The 18,366-nt window shown below is 43.0% G+C and overlaps 1 protein-coding gene across 5 annotated transcripts in view; it reads right to left on the reverse strand.

Annotated features, from left to right (window-relative positions):
- The window catches only part of ARAP1 (ArfGAP with RhoGAP domain, ankyrin repeat and PH domain 1), a 138,020-nt gene that overhangs the window by 13,286 nt on the left and 106,368 nt on the right, over window positions 1–18,366 (reverse strand). For 4 of the 5 annotated variants that reach the window (XM_040426568.1, XM_040426566.1, XM_040426565.1 and 1 more), the window contains exons 16-30: window positions 13,704–13,839; window positions 13,517–13,619; window positions 13,207–13,402; window positions 13,043–13,085; window positions 12,792–12,955; window positions 11,177–11,383; window positions 10,853–10,958; window positions 10,623–10,770; window positions 10,308–10,391; window positions 10,158–10,223; window positions 7,894–8,011; window positions 7,596–7,712; window positions 7,367–7,503; window positions 2,742–2,783; window positions 1,406–1,488 (exon numbers count right to left, since the gene is read on the reverse strand). In XM_040426568.1, coding sequence (XP_040282502.1) covers window positions 1,406–1,488; window positions 2,742–2,783; window positions 7,367–7,503; window positions 7,596–7,712; window positions 7,894–8,011; window positions 10,158–10,223; window positions 10,308–10,391; window positions 10,623–10,770; window positions 10,853–10,958; window positions 11,177–11,383; window positions 12,792–12,955; window positions 13,043–13,085; window positions 13,207–13,402; window positions 13,517–13,619; window positions 13,704–13,839 — 1,750 coding nt within the window. The remainder of the gene's footprint in view (window positions 1–1,405; window positions 1,489–2,741; window positions 2,784–7,366; window positions 7,504–7,595; window positions 7,713–7,893; window positions 8,012–10,157; window positions 10,224–10,307; window positions 10,392–10,622; window positions 10,771–10,852; window positions 10,959–11,176; window positions 11,384–12,791; window positions 12,956–13,042; window positions 13,086–13,206; window positions 13,403–13,516; window positions 13,620–13,703; window positions 13,840–18,366) is intronic. The other variant, XM_040426570.1, reaches the window with a different exon arrangement.

Genomic DNA, 18,366 nt, shown 5'->3' on the forward strand with positions numbered 1-18,366 from the left:
CACTATGTATCTGTCAGGAGGTAGAAAGGACAGAGCGATGTTCTGCAGATCTCTAGAGAGTTCAGTGGTGTAATAATCTGCAGGATATATCACTATGTATCTGTCAGGAGGTAGAAAGGACAGAGCGATGTTCTGCAGATCTCTAGAGAGGTCAGTGGTGTAATAATCTGCAGAATATATCACTATGTATCTGTCAGGAGGTGGAGAGGACAGAGCGATGTTCTGCAGATCTCTAGAGAGGTCAGTGGTGTAATAATCTGCAGAATATATCACTATGTATCTGTCAGGAGGTGGAGAGGACAGAGCGATGTTCTGTAGATCTCTAGATAGGTCAGTGGTGTAATAATCTGCAGGATATATCACTATGTATCTGTCAGGAGGTGGAGAGGACAGAGCGATGTTCTGCAGATCTCTAGAGAGGTCAGTGGTGTAATAATCTGCAGAATATATCACTATGTATCTGTCAGGAAGTGGAGGAGACAGAGCGATGTTCTGCAGATCTCTAGATAGGTCAGTGGTGTAATAATCTGCAGGAGATATCACTGTGTATCTGTCAGGAAGTGGAGGAGACAGAGAGATGTTCTGCAGATCTCTAGAGACATGTAATAGTCTGCAGTACGTAACGCCCCATCTGGCATTACCACTTCTATCTCTAATAGGCTGATATAATGTCATCTTATGTCTGTCATTCCACTCTCTGCATTCCTAATCTGTTTGCAACTGTTATGTTCAAATGTAATGTGACTGGTTCACCAGCAGGTGGCAGAAAATATGGCAGAGCTATCTTAGATAGAATGGAACATTCCATTCTAACCCCCCTCTGTAGAGAAGTGGGTGAGTCCTACTTCCTGCAGGAAGGGTGGGGCAGAAGTCCAGTTAGTCTAGCTTACCCCCTGCTAGGGGAAGGTGTGCAGGGTACGTCTCTGCTGGACATGCCCAAGCCAGCCAGAGCACCCTCAGCTCTGCTGGCCATGGAGGCCAAAGCTTAGAGCCTCAGGAGCCAGGAGGAAAGTTCCCCGCCATAACCATAAGTCAGACCAAAGAGACAAGTGCAGCATACAGAAGTAACAGTATATTAAGCAAGCCTGTCAGTACAGCAGAGAGAAAGCAAGCAGAGTTATTGAAGAAGCCTGCTGGGACCAAGACAAAGCTTGAAGATTGCTTCTGATGAACGTTTATTCAAGTAAAGCTGTTGTTCATCTACATACAAGGTCTGGACTCAATCTTTTTTTCAAATCCCTCAATTATTCCCCCTATTTATTGCTTGTGGTCCAGCCGTATCCAGGTAGGAGCACCGTGACACACAATAAGGGACATTTTAGGCCGCACTATACCACTCGGCATTCCTACTAAACCTGGGACGCGATATAGAGGGCCCTAGGGGGAGGTTGCAAGTATGTCCTACCTGGTTGGTGCCCGGACTTTCTTCCTGATGCCCAGGTGAACGGTCAGGTTCTTCACGGGCCACTCCTTCTCCGGCCGGTGACTCTGCGGCACAAGGGGGTCACAGTTAATGTAGTCTTTCCATGGGTTCCCCCCGCCCCCGATCTGTACCAGCCCCGTATTGTCACTCTGCAGGATAACGTCTGGCCTCCAGACTGATACATTTCACCTGCACTGATACAAAGTAACAAACTATCTGGACAGGAGGGATCTGTGCTGCTGAGATGTTTACTGCACAGGGCACGGTCTAGGCTGCATGCAACTGTTGCAAACCCTCAGCTCCGAGAAGTATAAGGTCAGGATGGCTGGTTAGCCTATGCTTGCTGTCAGTGAGCAGAAACATTCATTTGTTTAATCCTGAAACTTGAAGACAATGAGGGAGTGGAACAAAGATTCAGAAGCTTTATTTACAGGAGACTGTGGCCCTTTAATAGGGACACGCCCCTTAAAGAGACAGCGCACAAATCTTACACCTGACCCGATCTGGACAATCTCTCCATGGGTCACAATCCTCTGCTTTAGGCCTCATGCACACGGCCGTTGCAATACCCGGGCACCCCGCATCACGGATGCGGACCCATTCACTTAAATGGGTCCGCAATCCGGGAGATGCAGTGCGGTGCGGAACGGAAGCACGGATCGGAAGCCCACGGAAGCACTACGGAATGCTTCCGTGGTGTTTCTGTCCGTGCCTCCGCACCGTAAAAAAATGGAACATGTTCTATTTATTTTTTACGGTGCGGATGGATCACGGACCCGTTCAAGTTGAATGGGTCTGGATCCGTCCCGGCCGCCGCACGGATGGTGCCCGCACAGCGGCCGTGTGCATGAGGCCCTACTGATAGCACAGTCATCAGCAGTCATTTCCTCTCATTTAATCCGGTCACATCCGGAGCTGCACTCCGTATTTAGTTTGTTTTATGGACGTCATATCGCTGCAGTCCCTGCTGGTTCAGCATCGTTACAGCAGGAAACTTTGCAAAATCAGTGCAAAAGGAAAGTGGAGCATTGCCCGGCAACCTACAGAGCGGCACCTAAAACCGAGAGGTCACTCCATCACTTCCTTTACACCATATATGAAGAATTATTTGCGCAGCTCTGGATGTGACTGGAGTATAAGACATGATTTAAAGTCACAGCTCATTATAAACCAAAGCAAATTGAGGAAAAAAGTATAATAATCATATAATCCTGCACTACTACTCCCAATGTGAGTAAAGCCGATTAATGATTGCACATCTAGACCAAGAAGTGGAAGGGAAACCATCACCAAGCAGGAACCACTCACAACCTCTCACCTCACTCCTGCTCTCCAAGGAATACCTCTGCTCCATCGAGCTCTGCTTAATAAACGATGGCGGTTACATAACACATAGGGGCGAGAGCAAAACTACACAGCCGGACAACAAAGGGTTACTGCACGCACCAAGCTGACAACAGAGGGGAACAACACAGTCTACGAATGGTTAAATATTGCGCACAGCAAGAAATATATTCTGCTACATGGTATTATAGTAGTTATATTCTTGTACATAGGAGCAGTATTATAGTAGTTATATTCTTGTACATAAGAGCAGTATTATAGTAGTTATATTCTTGTACATAGGAGCAGTATTATAGTAGTTATATTCCTGTACATAGGAGGCAGTATTATAGTAGTTATATTCTTGTACATAGGAGCAGTATTATAGTATTTATATTCTTGTACATAGGAGCAGTATTATAGTAGTTATATTCTTGTACATAGAAGCAGTATTATAGTAGTTATATTCTTGTACATAGGAGGCAGTATTATAGTAGTTATATTCTTGTACATAGGAGCAGTATTATAGTAGTTATATTCTTGTACATAGGAGGCAGTATTATAGTAGTTATATTCTTGTACATAGGAGCAGTATTATAGTAGTTATATTCTTGTACATAGGAGCAGTATTATAGTAGTTATATTCTTGTACATAGGAGCAGTATTATAGTAGTTATATTCTTGTACATAGGAGGCAGTATTATAGTAGTTATATTCTTGTACATAGGAGCAGTATTATAGTAGTTATATTCTTGTACATAGGAGCAGTATTATAGTAGTTATATTCCTGTACATAGGAGGCAGTATTATAGTAGTTATATTCTTGTACACAGGATCAGTATTATAGAAGTTATATTCTTGTACATAGGAGCAGTATTATAGTAGTTATATTCTTGTACATAGGAGCAGTATTATAGTAGTTATATTCTTGTACATAGGAGGCAGTATTATAGTAGTTATATTCCTGTACATAGGAGCAGTATTATAGTAGTTATATTCTTGTACATAGGAGCAGTATTATAGTAGTTATATTCTTGTACATAGGAGGCAGTATTATAGTAGTTATATTCTTGTACATAGGAGCAGTATTATAGTGGTTATAGTCTTGTACATAGGAGGCAATATTATAGTAGTTATATTCTTGTACATAGGAGCAGTATTATAGTAGTTATATTCTTGTACATAGGAGGCAGTATTATAGTAGTTATATTCTTGTACATAGGAGCAGTATTATAGTAGTTATATTCTTATACATAGGAGCAGTATTATAGTAGTTATATTCTTGTAAATAGGAGCAGTATTATAGTAGTTATATTCTTGTACATAGGAGGCAGTATTATAGTAGTTATATTCTTGTACATAGGAGGCAGTATTATAGTAGTTATATTCTTGTACATAGGACGCAGTATTATAGTAGTTATATTCTTGTACATAGGAGGCAGTATTATAGTAGTTATATTCTTGTACATAGGACGCAGTATTATAGTAGTTATATTCTTGTACATAGGAGCAGTATTATAGTAGTTATATTCTTGTACATAGGAGGCAGTATTATAGTAGTTATATTCTTGTACATAGGGGCAGTATTACAGTAGTTATATTCTTGTACATAGGAGGCAGTATTATAGTAGTTATATTCTTGTACATAGGAGCAGTATTACAGTAGTTATATTCTTGTACATAGGGGCAGTATTACAGTAGTTATATTCTTGTACATAGGAGCAGTATTATAGTAGTTATATTCTTGTACATAGGAGGCAGTATTATAGTAGTTATATTCTTGTACATAGGAGGCAGTATTATAGTAGTTATATTCTTGTACATAGGAGCAGTATTATAGTAGTTATATTCCTGTACATAGGAGGCAGTATTATAGTAGTTATATTCTTGTACACAGGATCAGTATTATAGAAGTTATATTCTTGTATATAGGAGCAGTATTATAGTAGTTATATTCTTGTACATAGGAGCAGTATTATAGTAGTTATATTCCTGTACATAGGAGCAGTATTATAGTAGTTATATTCTTGTACATAGGAGCAGTATTATAGTAGTTATATTCTTGTACATAGGAGGCAATATTATAGTAGTTATATTCTTGTACATAGGAGCAGTATTATAGTAGTTATATTCTTGTACATAGGAGGCAGTATTATAGTAGTTATATTCTTGTACATAGGAGCAGTATTATAGTAGTTATATTCTTATACATAGGAGCAGTATTATAGTAGTTATATTCTTGTACATAGGAGCAGTATTATAGTAGTTATATTCTTGTACATAGGAGGCAGTATTATAGTAGTTATATTCTTGTACATAGGAGGCAGTATTATAGTAGTTATATTCTTGTACATAGGACGCAGTATTATAGTAGTTATATTCTTGTACATAGGAGCAGTATTATAGTAGTTATATTCTTGTACATAGGAGGCAGTATTATAGTAGTTATATTCTTGTACATAGGGGCAGTATTACAGTAGTTATATTCTTGTACATAGGAGGCAGTATTATAGTAGTTATATTCTTGTACATAGGAGCAGTATTACAGTAGTTATATTCTTGTACATAGGGGCAGTATTACAGTAGTTATATTCTTGTACATAGGAGCAGTATTATAGTAGTTATATTCTTGTACATAGGAGGCAGTATTATAGTAGTTATATTCTTGTACATAGGAGGCAGTATTATAGTAGTTATATTCTTGTACATAGGAGCAGTATTATAGTAGTTATATTCTTGTACATAGGAGGCCGTATTATAGTAGTTATATTCTTGTACATAGGAGCAGCATTATAGTAGTTATATTCTTGTACATAGGATCAGTATTATAGTAGTTATATTCTTGTACATAGGAGGCAGTATTATAGTAGTTATATTCTTGTACATAGGAGGCAGTATTATAGTAGTTATATTCTTGTACATAGGAGCAGTATTATAGTAGTTATATTCTTGTACATAGGAGCAGTATTATAGTAGTTATATTCTTGTACATAGGAGCAGTATTATAGTAGTTATATTCTTGTACATAGCAGCAGTATTATAGTAGTTATATTCCTGTACATAGGAGACAGTATTATAGTAGTTATATTCTTGTACATAGAGGCAGTATTATAGTAGTTATATTCTTGTACATAGAGGCAGTATTATAGTAGTTATATTCTTGTACATAGGAGCAGTATTATAGTAGTTATATTCTTGTACATAGGAGGCAGTATTATAGTAGTTATATTCTTGTACATAGGAGGCAGTATTATAGTAGTTATATTCTTGTACATAGGAGGCAGTATTATAGTAGTTATATTCTTGTACATAGGAGGCAGTATTATAGTAGTTATATTCTTGTACATAGGAGGCAGTATTATAGTAGTTATATTCTTGTACATAGGAGCAGTATTATAGTAGTTATATTCTTGTACATAGGAGCAGTATTATAGTAGTTATATTCTTGTACATAGGAGCAGTATTATAGTAGTTATATTCTTGTACATAGGAGCAGTATTATAGTAGTTATATTCTTGTACATAGGAGCAGTATTATAGTAGTTATATTCTTGTACATAGGAGGCAGTATTATAGTAGTTATATTTTTGTACATAGGAGCAGTATTATAGTAGTTATATTCTTGTACATAGGAGGCAGTATTATAGTAGTTATATTCTTGTACATAGGAGGCAGTATTATAGTAGTTATATTCTTGTACATAGGAGGCAGTATTATAGTAGTTATATTCTTGTACATAGGAGGCAGTATTATAGTAGTTATATTCTTGTACATAGGAGCAGTATTATAGTAGTTATATTCTTGTACATAGGAGGCAGTATTATAGTAGTTATATTCTTGTACATAGGAGCAGTATTATAGTAGTTATATTCTTGTACATAGGAGCAGTATTATAGTAGTTATATTCTTGTACATAGGAGCAGTATTATAGTAGTTATATTCTTATACATAGGAGGCAGTATTATAGTAGTTATATTGTACATAGGAGCAGTATTATAGTAGTTATATTCTTGTACATAGGAGCAGTATTATAGTAGTTATATTCCTGTACATAGGAGCAGTATTATAGTAGTTATATTCCTGTACATAGGAGCAGGATTATAGTAGTTATATTCTTGTACATAGGAGCAGTATTATAGTAGTTATATTCTTGTACATAGGAGCAGTATTATAGTAGTTATATTCCTGTACATAGGAGGCAGTATTATAGTAGTTATATTCTTGTACATAGGAGCAGTATTATAGTAGTTATATTCTTGTACATAGGAGGCAGTATTATAGTAGTTATATTCTTGTACATAGGAGGCAGTATTATAGTAGTTATATTCTTGTACATAGGAGCAGTATTATAGTAGTTATATTCTTGTACATAGGAGCAGGATTATAGTAGTTATATTCTTGTACATAGGAGCAGTATTATAGTAGTTATATTCTTGTACATAGGAGCAGTATTATAGTAGTTATATTCTTGTACATAGGGGGCAGTATTATAGTAGTTATATTCTTGTACATAGGAGCAGTATTATAGTAGTTATATTCTGTAAATAAAGGGTATTTGATGATAATTAATATGGTCTCCTAGTGATGTTACCTGGAGGATTGTGGGTACACAGTCACTTACCCTCACTTCGCGGTACATGCGTAGCATGGTACTGTTCAACATGAAGTAACGATCATGAAAACTGGCACCAAAGCCCAGTAAACTCTTTTCCTCGCGAAACTTCATCATCCCGTTCTTGGATTCTCCCACTCTGTTTTCTGGAGAAAGTCAGAGGCTTCAGTGTCTTTACTTCTACAATGGAGACGCCTGACAGTGACACACGAGCAGGTTGTGGTCGGCGACTACTCACTGATATAATACAGCATGGCATCCATGTGCAGGTCTTTCTTTACAATCAGGTGGCTGCTGTTGTTGACCTGAGAGTGGAAGATGGGCAGCACTTTTTCCGAGTAATGTAGGGGGCGCTCTATGAATGCAAACATCACAGACAGAAGCCACAAGTCACAACTTTACAGCAGGATGTAACAAGAGCTGCCAGTCTGCTGCAGGCTATTGTGCTGACATCTAGTGGCCAATCTGTCCACTGCAGCACTTAAAATACTCAGGCCTGGAACAGGCAGAGCTGAGACTGACCCTGTGGAACGCACCTATTTCTCCAGAGTCGTCCACCTCCGAGCATCTCCAATAATCCCCCTCCATTATACGAATGTTCCTCCTCTCCAGCAGCGTTTCTGTCAGCTCCTGCGCCGTCATAGTGACTGCGATCTGGAAAAACAGAGTCAGGGCTATTACACTGAGTGAAAACCACCTTCATTCACCTAGTCAGCCCGGACCAGCGCATTACTAGTCAGCCCGGACCAGCGCATTACTAGTCAGCCCGGACCAGCGCATTACTAGTCAGCCCGGACCAGCGCATTACTAGTCAGCCCGGACCAGCGCATTACTAGTCAGCCCGGACCAGCGCATTACTAGTCAGCCCGGACCAGCGCATTACTAGTCAGCCCGGACCAGCGCATTACTAGTCAGCCCGGACTAGCGCGTTACTAGTCAGCCCGGTCCAGCGCATTACTAGTCAGCCCGGTCCAGCGCATTACTAGTCAGCCCGGACCAGCGCATTACTAGTCAGCCCGGACCAGCGCATTACTAGTCAGCCCGGACCAGCGCATTACTAGTCAGCCCAGTCCAGCGCATTACTAGTCAGCCTGGTCCAGTGCATTAATAGTCAGCCCGGTCCAGCGCATTACTAGTCAGCCCGGTCCAGCGCATTAATAGTCAGCCCGGTCCAGCGCATTAATAGTCAGCCCGGACCAGCGCATTACTAGTCAGCCCGGTCCAGCGCATTACTAGTCAGCCTGGTCCAGTGCATTAATAGTCAGCCCGGTCCAGCGCATTACTAGTCAGCCCGGTCCGGTGCATTAATAGTCAGCCCGGTCCAGCGCATTACTAGTCAGCCTGGTCCAGTGCATTAATAGTCAGCCCGGTCCAGCGCATTACTAGTCAGCCCGGTCCGGTGCATTAATAGTCAGCCCGGTCCAGCGCATTAATAGTCAGCCCGGTCCGGTGCTTTAATAGTCAGCCCGGTCCAGTGCATTACTAGTCAGCTCGGTCCAGCGCATTACTAGTCAGCCTGGTCCAGCGCATTAATAGTCAGCCCGGTCCGGTGCTTTAATAGTCAGCCCGGTCCAGTGCATTACTAGTCAGCTCGGTCCAGCGCATTAATAGTCAGCCCGGTCCAGCGCATTACTAGTCAGCCCGGTCCAGCGCATTAATAGTCAGCCCGGTCCAGCGCATTAATAGTCAGCCCGGACCAGCGCATTACTAGTCAGCCCAGTCCAGCGCATTACTAGTCAGCCTGGTCCAGTGCATTAATAGTCAGCCCGGTCCAGCGCATTACTAGTCAGCCCGGTCCGGTGCATTAATAGTCAGCCCGGTCCAGCGCATTACTAGTCAGCCTGGTCCAGTGCATTAATAGTCAGCCCGGTCCAGCGCATTACTAGTCAGCCCGGTCCGGTGCATTAATAGTCAGCCCGGTCCAGCGCATTAATAGTCAGCCCGGTCCGGTGCTTTAATAGTCAGCCCGGTCCAGTGCATTACTAGTCAGCTCGGTCCAGCGCATTACTAGTCAGCCTGGTCCAGCGCATTAATAGTCAGCCCGGTCCGGTGCTTTAATAGTCAGCCCGGTCCAGTGCATTACTAGTCAGCTCGGTCCAGCGCATTACTAGTCAGCCCGGTCCAGCGCATTAATAGTCAGCCCGGTCCAGCGCATTAATAGTCAGCTCGGTCCAGCGCATTACTAGTCAGCCCGGTCCGGTGCTTTAATAGTCAGCCCGGTCCAGCGCATTAATAGTCAGCTCGGTCCAGCGCATTAATAGTCAGCCCGGTCCAGCGCTTTAATAGTCAGCCCGGTCCAGCGCTTTAATAGTCAGCCCGGTCCAGCGCTTTAATAGTCAGCCCGGTCCAGCGCTTTAATAGTCAGCCCGGTCCGGCGCTTTAATAGTCAGCCCGGTCCGGCGCATTAATAGTCAGCCCGGTCCAGCGCTTTAATAGTCAGCCCGGTCCAGCGCTTTAATAGTCAGCCCGGTCCAGCGCTTTAATAGTCAGCCCGGTCCAGCGCTTTAATAGTCAGCCCGGTCCGGCGCTTTAATAGTCAGCCCGGTCCGGCGCATTAATAGTCAGCCCGGTCCAGCGCATTACTAGTCAGCCCGGTCCGGCGCATTACTAGTCAGCCCGGTCCAGTGCATTACTAGTCAGGTTAGTAGTTAAAGGTCCAGAAAAAATAATCATTAAACATATAATGACCCGAATCTGTCCGGCCCTACATTAAGATTAACGGGGCACTAAGCCTCCAGTTGCTGAGCCTCCCTGTTATCAGGCTGTAATATGAGGGAATCTGTGGCTGGAGGTCACTCACATGGACGCTCTGCTCGCACTCGGCCTTCTTCTCCATCAGATAGACGGTGCAGATGAAATCACATCCCTGTGTCACAGAGGAAACAAGTGATGACTGAGATGGCGATTATAATAAGACTGGCGCGGGGCGATATATCTGCCGCTGTCTCACCCTGCGTCTGACTTGGTTCTCATTGCGCACTTTCATGATGGTGGACGTGATGTCGAGCTGTTTCTGGATTTCCTGACTGTCCACCTATGAGGAGGAGCATAAAGAAGTGACAGCAGCTGGCGTCAAACGGAAAGGCGCAAAATGAGCAAAAGAAACAGAAATCTCATGCAGTTTGGCGGCTAGGCGTCATAAAATCTACTCCGACCCCTCCCTACGGGGCAGCGACGCTGTCAGCACCTAGTGTCACGATCTGTGACTATGTTAATGTGAGAGATACATTGTAACAAGCTTTAACCCTTTATCCCCGGTACATACGCTGAATATGGGCAGGTAGAGGGAGATCAGGTCCTCCACCACTCGCCCCGGCTTGTAGTTCTGTCCGTCTGTCTGGAAGAGTGTTGGGCCGAACACGATGGCCAAGTTGTGAATGCTCATCTGATTGATGTCAGAAAAGTGCTGGATGCTGCAATAAAGAGACATCCCGGTGAGACAGCCTGAGGACGAGACTGTTTATAACGGCAGAGTCCGGACATTCAGATTCTCACCAGTGCAGGTGGCGGACTAAGGCTTTGAGCGTCGCCCTGTTGACCGGGGGCAGACTCTGCAGCAGCTCCTGGTACTTGAGGATCCTCTCGCTTTCATCCTCGATTCCTGGGAAAGACAAGGCATTGAGAGACCACCTGCTGCCCGATCATACTATAATAGCTATATTACTGCCCCTAGGGGGTAACAGCACATTACACAGCAGGGGGCGATGTTGTGCACAGCAGGAGGCTAGGATGAGGCATGATGGATGAAATAAAGGGACGGACTGTGCGATCAATGGTGACTGGAGTTCCCCTTTACACTGCAGATAATGGCGCTCTCACCTGTCACGTGCAACCACTGCATACAATGCTCTGCGAACACTCCCTCCCCGATGCCTCTGAAGAACCTCTTGAGGGCGTCGGATACATTGTCCACGTGTTCTTCCTCCGTTAGGACCACGCTCCGTGCGTCCTTCTTCAGCGCTTCCAGTAGACTTGTGATCTTGGAGTTCTGCCCGCTCTTCCTGTAGATCCCTTCAGATCCCACCCCTGAGGATCGATCACAGTATTAGATGATGTCCCACATTTACAAATGTGACTGCGCCTAGACCTCCCCCAAAACTGTGTCAAAACTATTTTGAAGATCTAATTTTAGGGTGAAAACGCTGCACCTAGATTGCCAAGAGGGCCGGGCTTAGCGGAAAAGGGGTGGGGCCTAATATGCTGCATTTTGCACAGAAGCGAAGCCCCGCTCAGCACCTCTCCCAAGTTTAATAACTGATAATACCCCATCAACCCCATTTCCCAGGTTAAATGCCCACTGAATGAAAATCACACATCATATAGCACCTGTCAATCTTTTTCTACCAGCGCCCTGGACCTCACATGGATCCAGAGATCTCCCCATTCATTACTCTGCTAGATTAACATCAATCTGGCAGCTCAGGGGGCGTGTCCATTGTGCTGCAGCTCAGGGGGCGTGTTCTTTCTGCTGCAGCTCTCTCCCTATCACAGCTGGGGGGGCGTGTCCATTCTGCTGCACCTCTCTCCCTATCACAGCTCAGGAGGCTTGTCCATTCTGCTGCGGTTCTCTCCCTATCACAGCTCAGGAGGCTTGTCCATTCTGCTGCAGCTCTCTCCCTATCACAGCTCAGGAGGCAGTTGAAAGATAAAATTGAGCATGTGCGACCTTCTCAGGCCTGTTTTACATCCATTTAATTCCAGTTTTGAGATCCTGCAGAGGATCTCAATACCGGAATCAAATGGATCCGTTTTGATTTTGCACATCAGGATGCATCCGTTCCGTTAGGATGCAGTTGTGTGAAATCAAAACGGAACAAACCGGATCCTTCACTAAATACATTGAAAGTCAATCGGTGACGGGTCCGTTTTTTTCCGTTTTTATGACAGGACACAAAACTGCAGGTCACAAACCGGAATGCTGCCGGAACGGGAGACATCCTGATGCATCCTGAGCGGATTTCTTCCCATTCAGAATGCATGAGGACTAAACGAAAATGTTTTCTTACGGTTTTGAGATCCTCTGCCGGATCTCAATACCAGAAAACAACGTAAGTGTGAAACAGGCCTCAGTAAAGCCGGACAAAGAAATAAGGAAAAGAACAAACAGCAGGTGGCGCTCTACAGATACATTTCATTGAACAACTCAGTGGCTATGCTAAACTTTTAATTACTTGCAATTACAAAATCATTCAGATCCAGGTGCTGTTTGAAAACTGTAGAACATTTTTCATGGGAGAACCCCTTTAAAGAAGCTGCGTCCACCACTTCTTGCAGGTTTAACGACCACTGAAGAACACCATCTCTCCCTGGTTTAAAGACCCTGAAGCCCCGTCCATCACTTATCAGATTTAAAGACCACTGAAGCCCGGACCACCACATCACCCAGGTTTAATGGCCACTGAAGCCCCCCACCCCCCTTTCAGGTAAAATGTACCGAAACTTGAGATGTGGTCGATGCATTTCTCCACGATGCAGGGGACGTCGGAGTCCGTCAGCTGCTGCTCGGACAGAGTGTCGCCAGACGTGCTGCTCGCCTTCTGAATGGCGGCGGCCCAGCCGGCGAAGTCCAGCTTCCTCTCCGCCAAGATGTAAGTTATCCTGCGGGGAATAAACGTGCAGATAATGAATGCAGAATCGCAGGAGATAAGCAGCACCTGCTCCACGCTGTGAACCGCTGACACCTACCTCCCCTTCTCCACCAGGACAAGGATATCTTTATCTTTTGTGGCTGTAAAGACCAAGAATCCAACATTATTAATTACTCATTACCACCGGGCGCTTCCTGCCGGTAGGAACAGCCCGAGAATCCCTGTCCAGCCGCGTCACAGACTGTTGTTACCCGGACGTACACAGCTCCACGAGCTTCCTCAAGTTGATGACCTCCACCGTCTCGTTATCTTCCACGTAGGTGTACAGGTAGGTCTTACAGAGGGAGAACCAGCCCACCCTCGTCCGCTCCAGGCTCCGCCCTCCTTTAAACTGCAGCCTCCCGATCCGGTCAAAATCATAACTCAGCAGCTCCTCAGCCTTCAGAGGTAAAAAACACTAAAAGAGAAGACAAGTGAGAATTTGGCAGTTGCTATTTCTGCGATTGCCTAATAAAAAGTGAGGCTTCCCCATAAACGTATCCAGGACTGATGCCGAGCAATATATTACTACCTTAGTGATGGATTTAACCCATTCTCTGGCCTCCTCCGGGGTATCTGCTGCAAACAGGTAGAGTCTCTCGGACTTAGTGTAAATCTCAAAAGTGCTTTCATACCTGTGAGGAGGGAGAAAGAAGAAGGTGAGGATCACAATCCCCTGTGTGCAAATCACAAGCGGGTGACAGTCCTGAGGTTCTCACCCATGGGTGTCCGGGGGGATGACAGCCACACATACAATCTCATCCATGCGGATCTCGCCATTAGGAGTGGAGCTGTGGTTGTTCTCATAGTAACTGAGAGTCCCGTCATTGAGGACGCACCAGCGGCGGCTAAACTCTGCAAGATGAGTGAGAAATGATGAGGATACAACGTAACCAGAACAACCTCAAAGTAGATACAATGTAACCAGAACAACCTCAAAGTAGATACAACGTAACCAGAACAACCTCAATGTAGATACAATGTAACCAGATCAACATCAATGTAGATACAATGTAACCAGATCAACCTCAATGTAGATACAATGTAACCAGATCAACCTCAATGTAGATACAACGTAACCAGAACAACCTCAATGTAGATACAATGTAACCAGATCAACCTCAATGTAGATACAATGTAACCAGATCAACCTCAATGTAGATACAACGTAACCAGATCAACCTCGATGTGGATACAATGTAACCAGATCAACCTCAATGTAGATACAACGTAACCAGAACAACCTCAATGTAGATACAACGTAACCAGAACAACCTCAATGTAGATACAATGTAACCAGATCAACCTCAATGTAGATACAACGTAACCAGAACAACCTCAATGTAGATACAATGTAACCAGATCAACCTCAATGTAGATACAATGTAACCAGATCAACCTCGATGTGGATACAATGTAACCAGATCAACCTCAATGTAGATACAATGTAACAAGAACAACCTCAATGTAGATACAATGTAACCAGATCAACCTCAATGTAGATACAATGTAACAAGAACAACCTCGATGTATATACAATGTAACCAGTGCAACCTCAATGTAGATACAATGTAACCAGAACAACATCGATGTAGATACAATGTAACCAGTGCATCCTCAATGTAGATACAATGTAACCAGTGCAACCTCAATGTAGATACAATGTAACCAGAACAAACTCAATGTAGATACAATGTAACCATATCAAACTAAATGTAGATAGATTCATTGTAACCAGAGCAACCTCAATGTAGATACAATGTAACCAGATCACCATCAATGTAGATACAATGTAACCAGAGCAACCTCAATGTAGATACAATGTAACCAGAGCAACCTCAATGTAGATACAATGTAACCAGAGCAACCTCAATGTAGATACAATGTAACCAGATCACCATCAATGTAGATACAATGTAACCAGATCAAACTCAATGTAGATAGATTCATTGTAACCAGAGCAACCTCAATGTAGATACAATGTAACCAGGTCAACCTCAATGTAGATACAATGTAACCAGATCACCCTCAATATAGATACAATGTAACCAGTGCAACCTCAATGTAGATACAATGTAACCAGAACAACCTCAATGTACATACAATGTAACCACTGCAACCTCAATGTAGATACAATGTAACCAGAACAACCTCAATGTAGATACAATGTAACCAGATCAACCTCAATGTAGATACAATTTAACCAGATCAACCTCAATGTAGATACAATGTAACCAGAGCAACCTCAATGTAGATACAATGTAACCAGAACAACCTCAATGTACATACAATGTAACCAGATCAACCTCAATGTAGATACAATGTAACCAGATAAACCTCAATGTAGATACAATGTAACCAGATAAACCTCAATGTAGATACAATGTAACCAGATCAACCTCAATGTAGATACAATGTAACAAGAACAACCTCGATGTAGATACAATGTAACCAGAACAACCTCGATGTAGATACAATCAACTCCAACATTAAACAAATCGCAGCCAATAATGTGTGATAAAGCAACAACAAACACTAATTAGAAAGCACACATATTCAAAATATCAAATTTTATTATATACCATAATTACATTATAGACACAATAAAACCCATAAGGGACAGATTATGCAGGAGAGAATATGGAAACAATGTGTGTCCCCCGATTACACTGAAATGGTAAGGACACAAAGGCAATAACATCAAATTATAACCATTATGGTTAAGTAACAAACACTGCCCGAATCCTACACCCACCCAGCGTCCATCACTAACACTCCATCTCAGAGGGCACAATGCCTAATGTGTAGTAGAGACAAGTGACGGGAATGCGAACAAGTCCCCAACACAATATTACTCCTGAGCAGCCTAATAACATACACATACATGGACACAACTGTGGGGATACCAACCAGCGATCAGGAGACACACCACCCTGACGTACGTTTCGCCGTCGCTTCCTCTTGGGGGCGTCGTTTGTTACTTAACCATGATGGTTATAATTTTATGTTATTGCCTTCATGTCCTTACTAGTTTAGTGTAATCGGGGGGGATACATTGTTTCCATATTCTCTCCAGCATAATCTGTCCCTTATGGGTTTTATTGTGTCTATAATGTAATTATGGTATATAATAAAATTTAATATTTTGAATATGTGTGCTTTCTAATTGGTGTTTAATGTAGATACAATGTCACAGAGCAACCCAATGTAGATACAATGTAACCAGAGGAACAACAATGTAGATACAATGTAACCAAAGCAACATCAATGTAGCTACAATGTAACCAGAGGAACTACAATGTATATACAATGTAACCAGAGGAACTACAATGTAGATACAATGTAACCAGAGGAACTATAATGTAACCATAGCAACCCAATTTAGATACAATGTAATCAGAGGAACTACAATGTAGATACATTGTAACCAGAGGAACAACAATGTAGATACAATGTAACCAGAGGAACTACAATGTAACCATAGCAACCCAATGTAGATACAATGTAATCAGAGGAACTACAATGTAGATACAATGTAACCAAAGCAACATCAATGTAGATACAATGTAACCAGAGGAACTACAATGTGGAAACAATGTAACCAAAGCAACCGCACTATAGATACAATGTAACCAGAGGAACTACAATGTAGATACAATGTAACCAGAGGAACTACAATGTAACCATTAGCAACCCAATGTAGATACAATGTAACCAAAGCAACCTCAATGTAGATACAATGTAACCATAGCAACTCAATGTAGATACAATGTAACCAGAGGAACTACAATGAAGATACAATGTAACCAGCACAACCTAAATGTACACATTTCAAATTATTATACAAATGATATTTTTCTCTGATGTTCTTAAATGATCGATACAAATGACAGTATCATTTTCCAGTTATCAGCTGTTAGAGTATAAATCTAATTTTTTTTAACAAACCTCCCAATGATAACAGTATTTTTTCCCAAATGAAAAAACAAAAATGCAGAAGAGAGTTAGCAAACTTTTTATAGGTTGTAAAGAGCTGATAATTGCGATTTGTTGAATTTGCAGCATTAAGAGGTCACATTTACTGAAATCAAAAGCTATTTTCATCAAAAACATCTTAGCAGGCCAAGTTACATGTAACATCAGGCCCTTCTTTGATATCATCCTTACGATTCTTGCATCCATTGAACTTATGAGTTTTTGGAGAGCTTCTGCTTGAATTTGCTTGTGGAGACTCCAAAGGTTTTCAATATGGTTGAGGTCAGGGGAGGATGGTGGCCACGGGTTTCTCTCCTTTTATGCCCTTGGCAGCCAGTGACTCAGAAGATGCTGCACCGTCAGGACCTACCCGCTCTCTCCCCGTGATTCTGGACCAAAACATGACTCCGCCACCTCCTTGCTGACTTCACAGCCTTGTTGGGACATGGTGGCCATCCACTACTCCAGCCATCTGGACCATCCATGGTTGCACAGCACTCATCAGTCTTCATGTATGTCTGGGCCCACTGCAACCGCTTCTACTTGTGAGCACTGGTTAGCAGTGGCCAAATAGTCGGTTTATGCACTGGAGGATCCTAGGCCTTGAGGTTCACGGGACTCCAGAGGCTCCAGCAGCTTCAAATACCTGTTTGCTGCTTTGCAATGGCATTTTAGCAGCTGCTCTCTTAGGCCTCATGCACCGTTCCGTGCATTGGGGACCACATTTTGCAGTCCTCAATGCACAGGTAACATCCGTGCAGATTCCGCAGACGGATCCAGTCCTATTCGACTTAAATGGGTCCATACTTATTTGCGGTGCGGAGGCATGGACAGAAACCCTACAGAAGCTCTCTGTGGTGCTTCCGTGGGGTTCGGTGCCTCCGTTCTGCACCAGACCTTCCGGATTGCGGACCCAGTCAATGAGTCCACATCTGTGATGTGGGGTGCACACGGCCGGTGCCAGCATATTGAGGACCCGCTGTTTGCGGGGGGCAATATGGGCATGGCCGGGCAACGGCCTTGTGCATGAGCCCTTAATCTGAATGATTTGTCTGGCAGAAACCTTCCCCATTCTGCCTTTATCTGCCTGAACCCATCTCTAAATCAGCCACAAATCTCTTCACAGGACGAGGATCACGCTTAAGTTTTCGTGAAATATCTATTGTTTTCCTTTCTTCTCCAAGGCATTGATGCTTTTCGGCAGCAGAGCGATCCTTTTACTTTCCCATATTGCTTGAAACATGTGGCCTGTTCAATAACGTGGAACGTCTTTCTTTAGGCGTCTTTCACGCGAACGATACAGATCGTGTCCGGATGAGTTCAGTGAAACTCGCACAATTTTGCAAGCAAATTCAGTCAGTTTTGTCTGCGATTGCGTTCAGTGTCTCCGTTTTTTCCACGAGGGTG

This window comes from Bufo bufo, chromosome 3, assembly GCF_905171765.1.
Source record: "Bufo bufo chromosome 3, aBufBuf1.1, whole genome shotgun sequence".
Taxonomy (NCBI): Eukaryota; Metazoa; Chordata; class Amphibia; order Anura; family Bufonidae; genus Bufo; species Bufo bufo.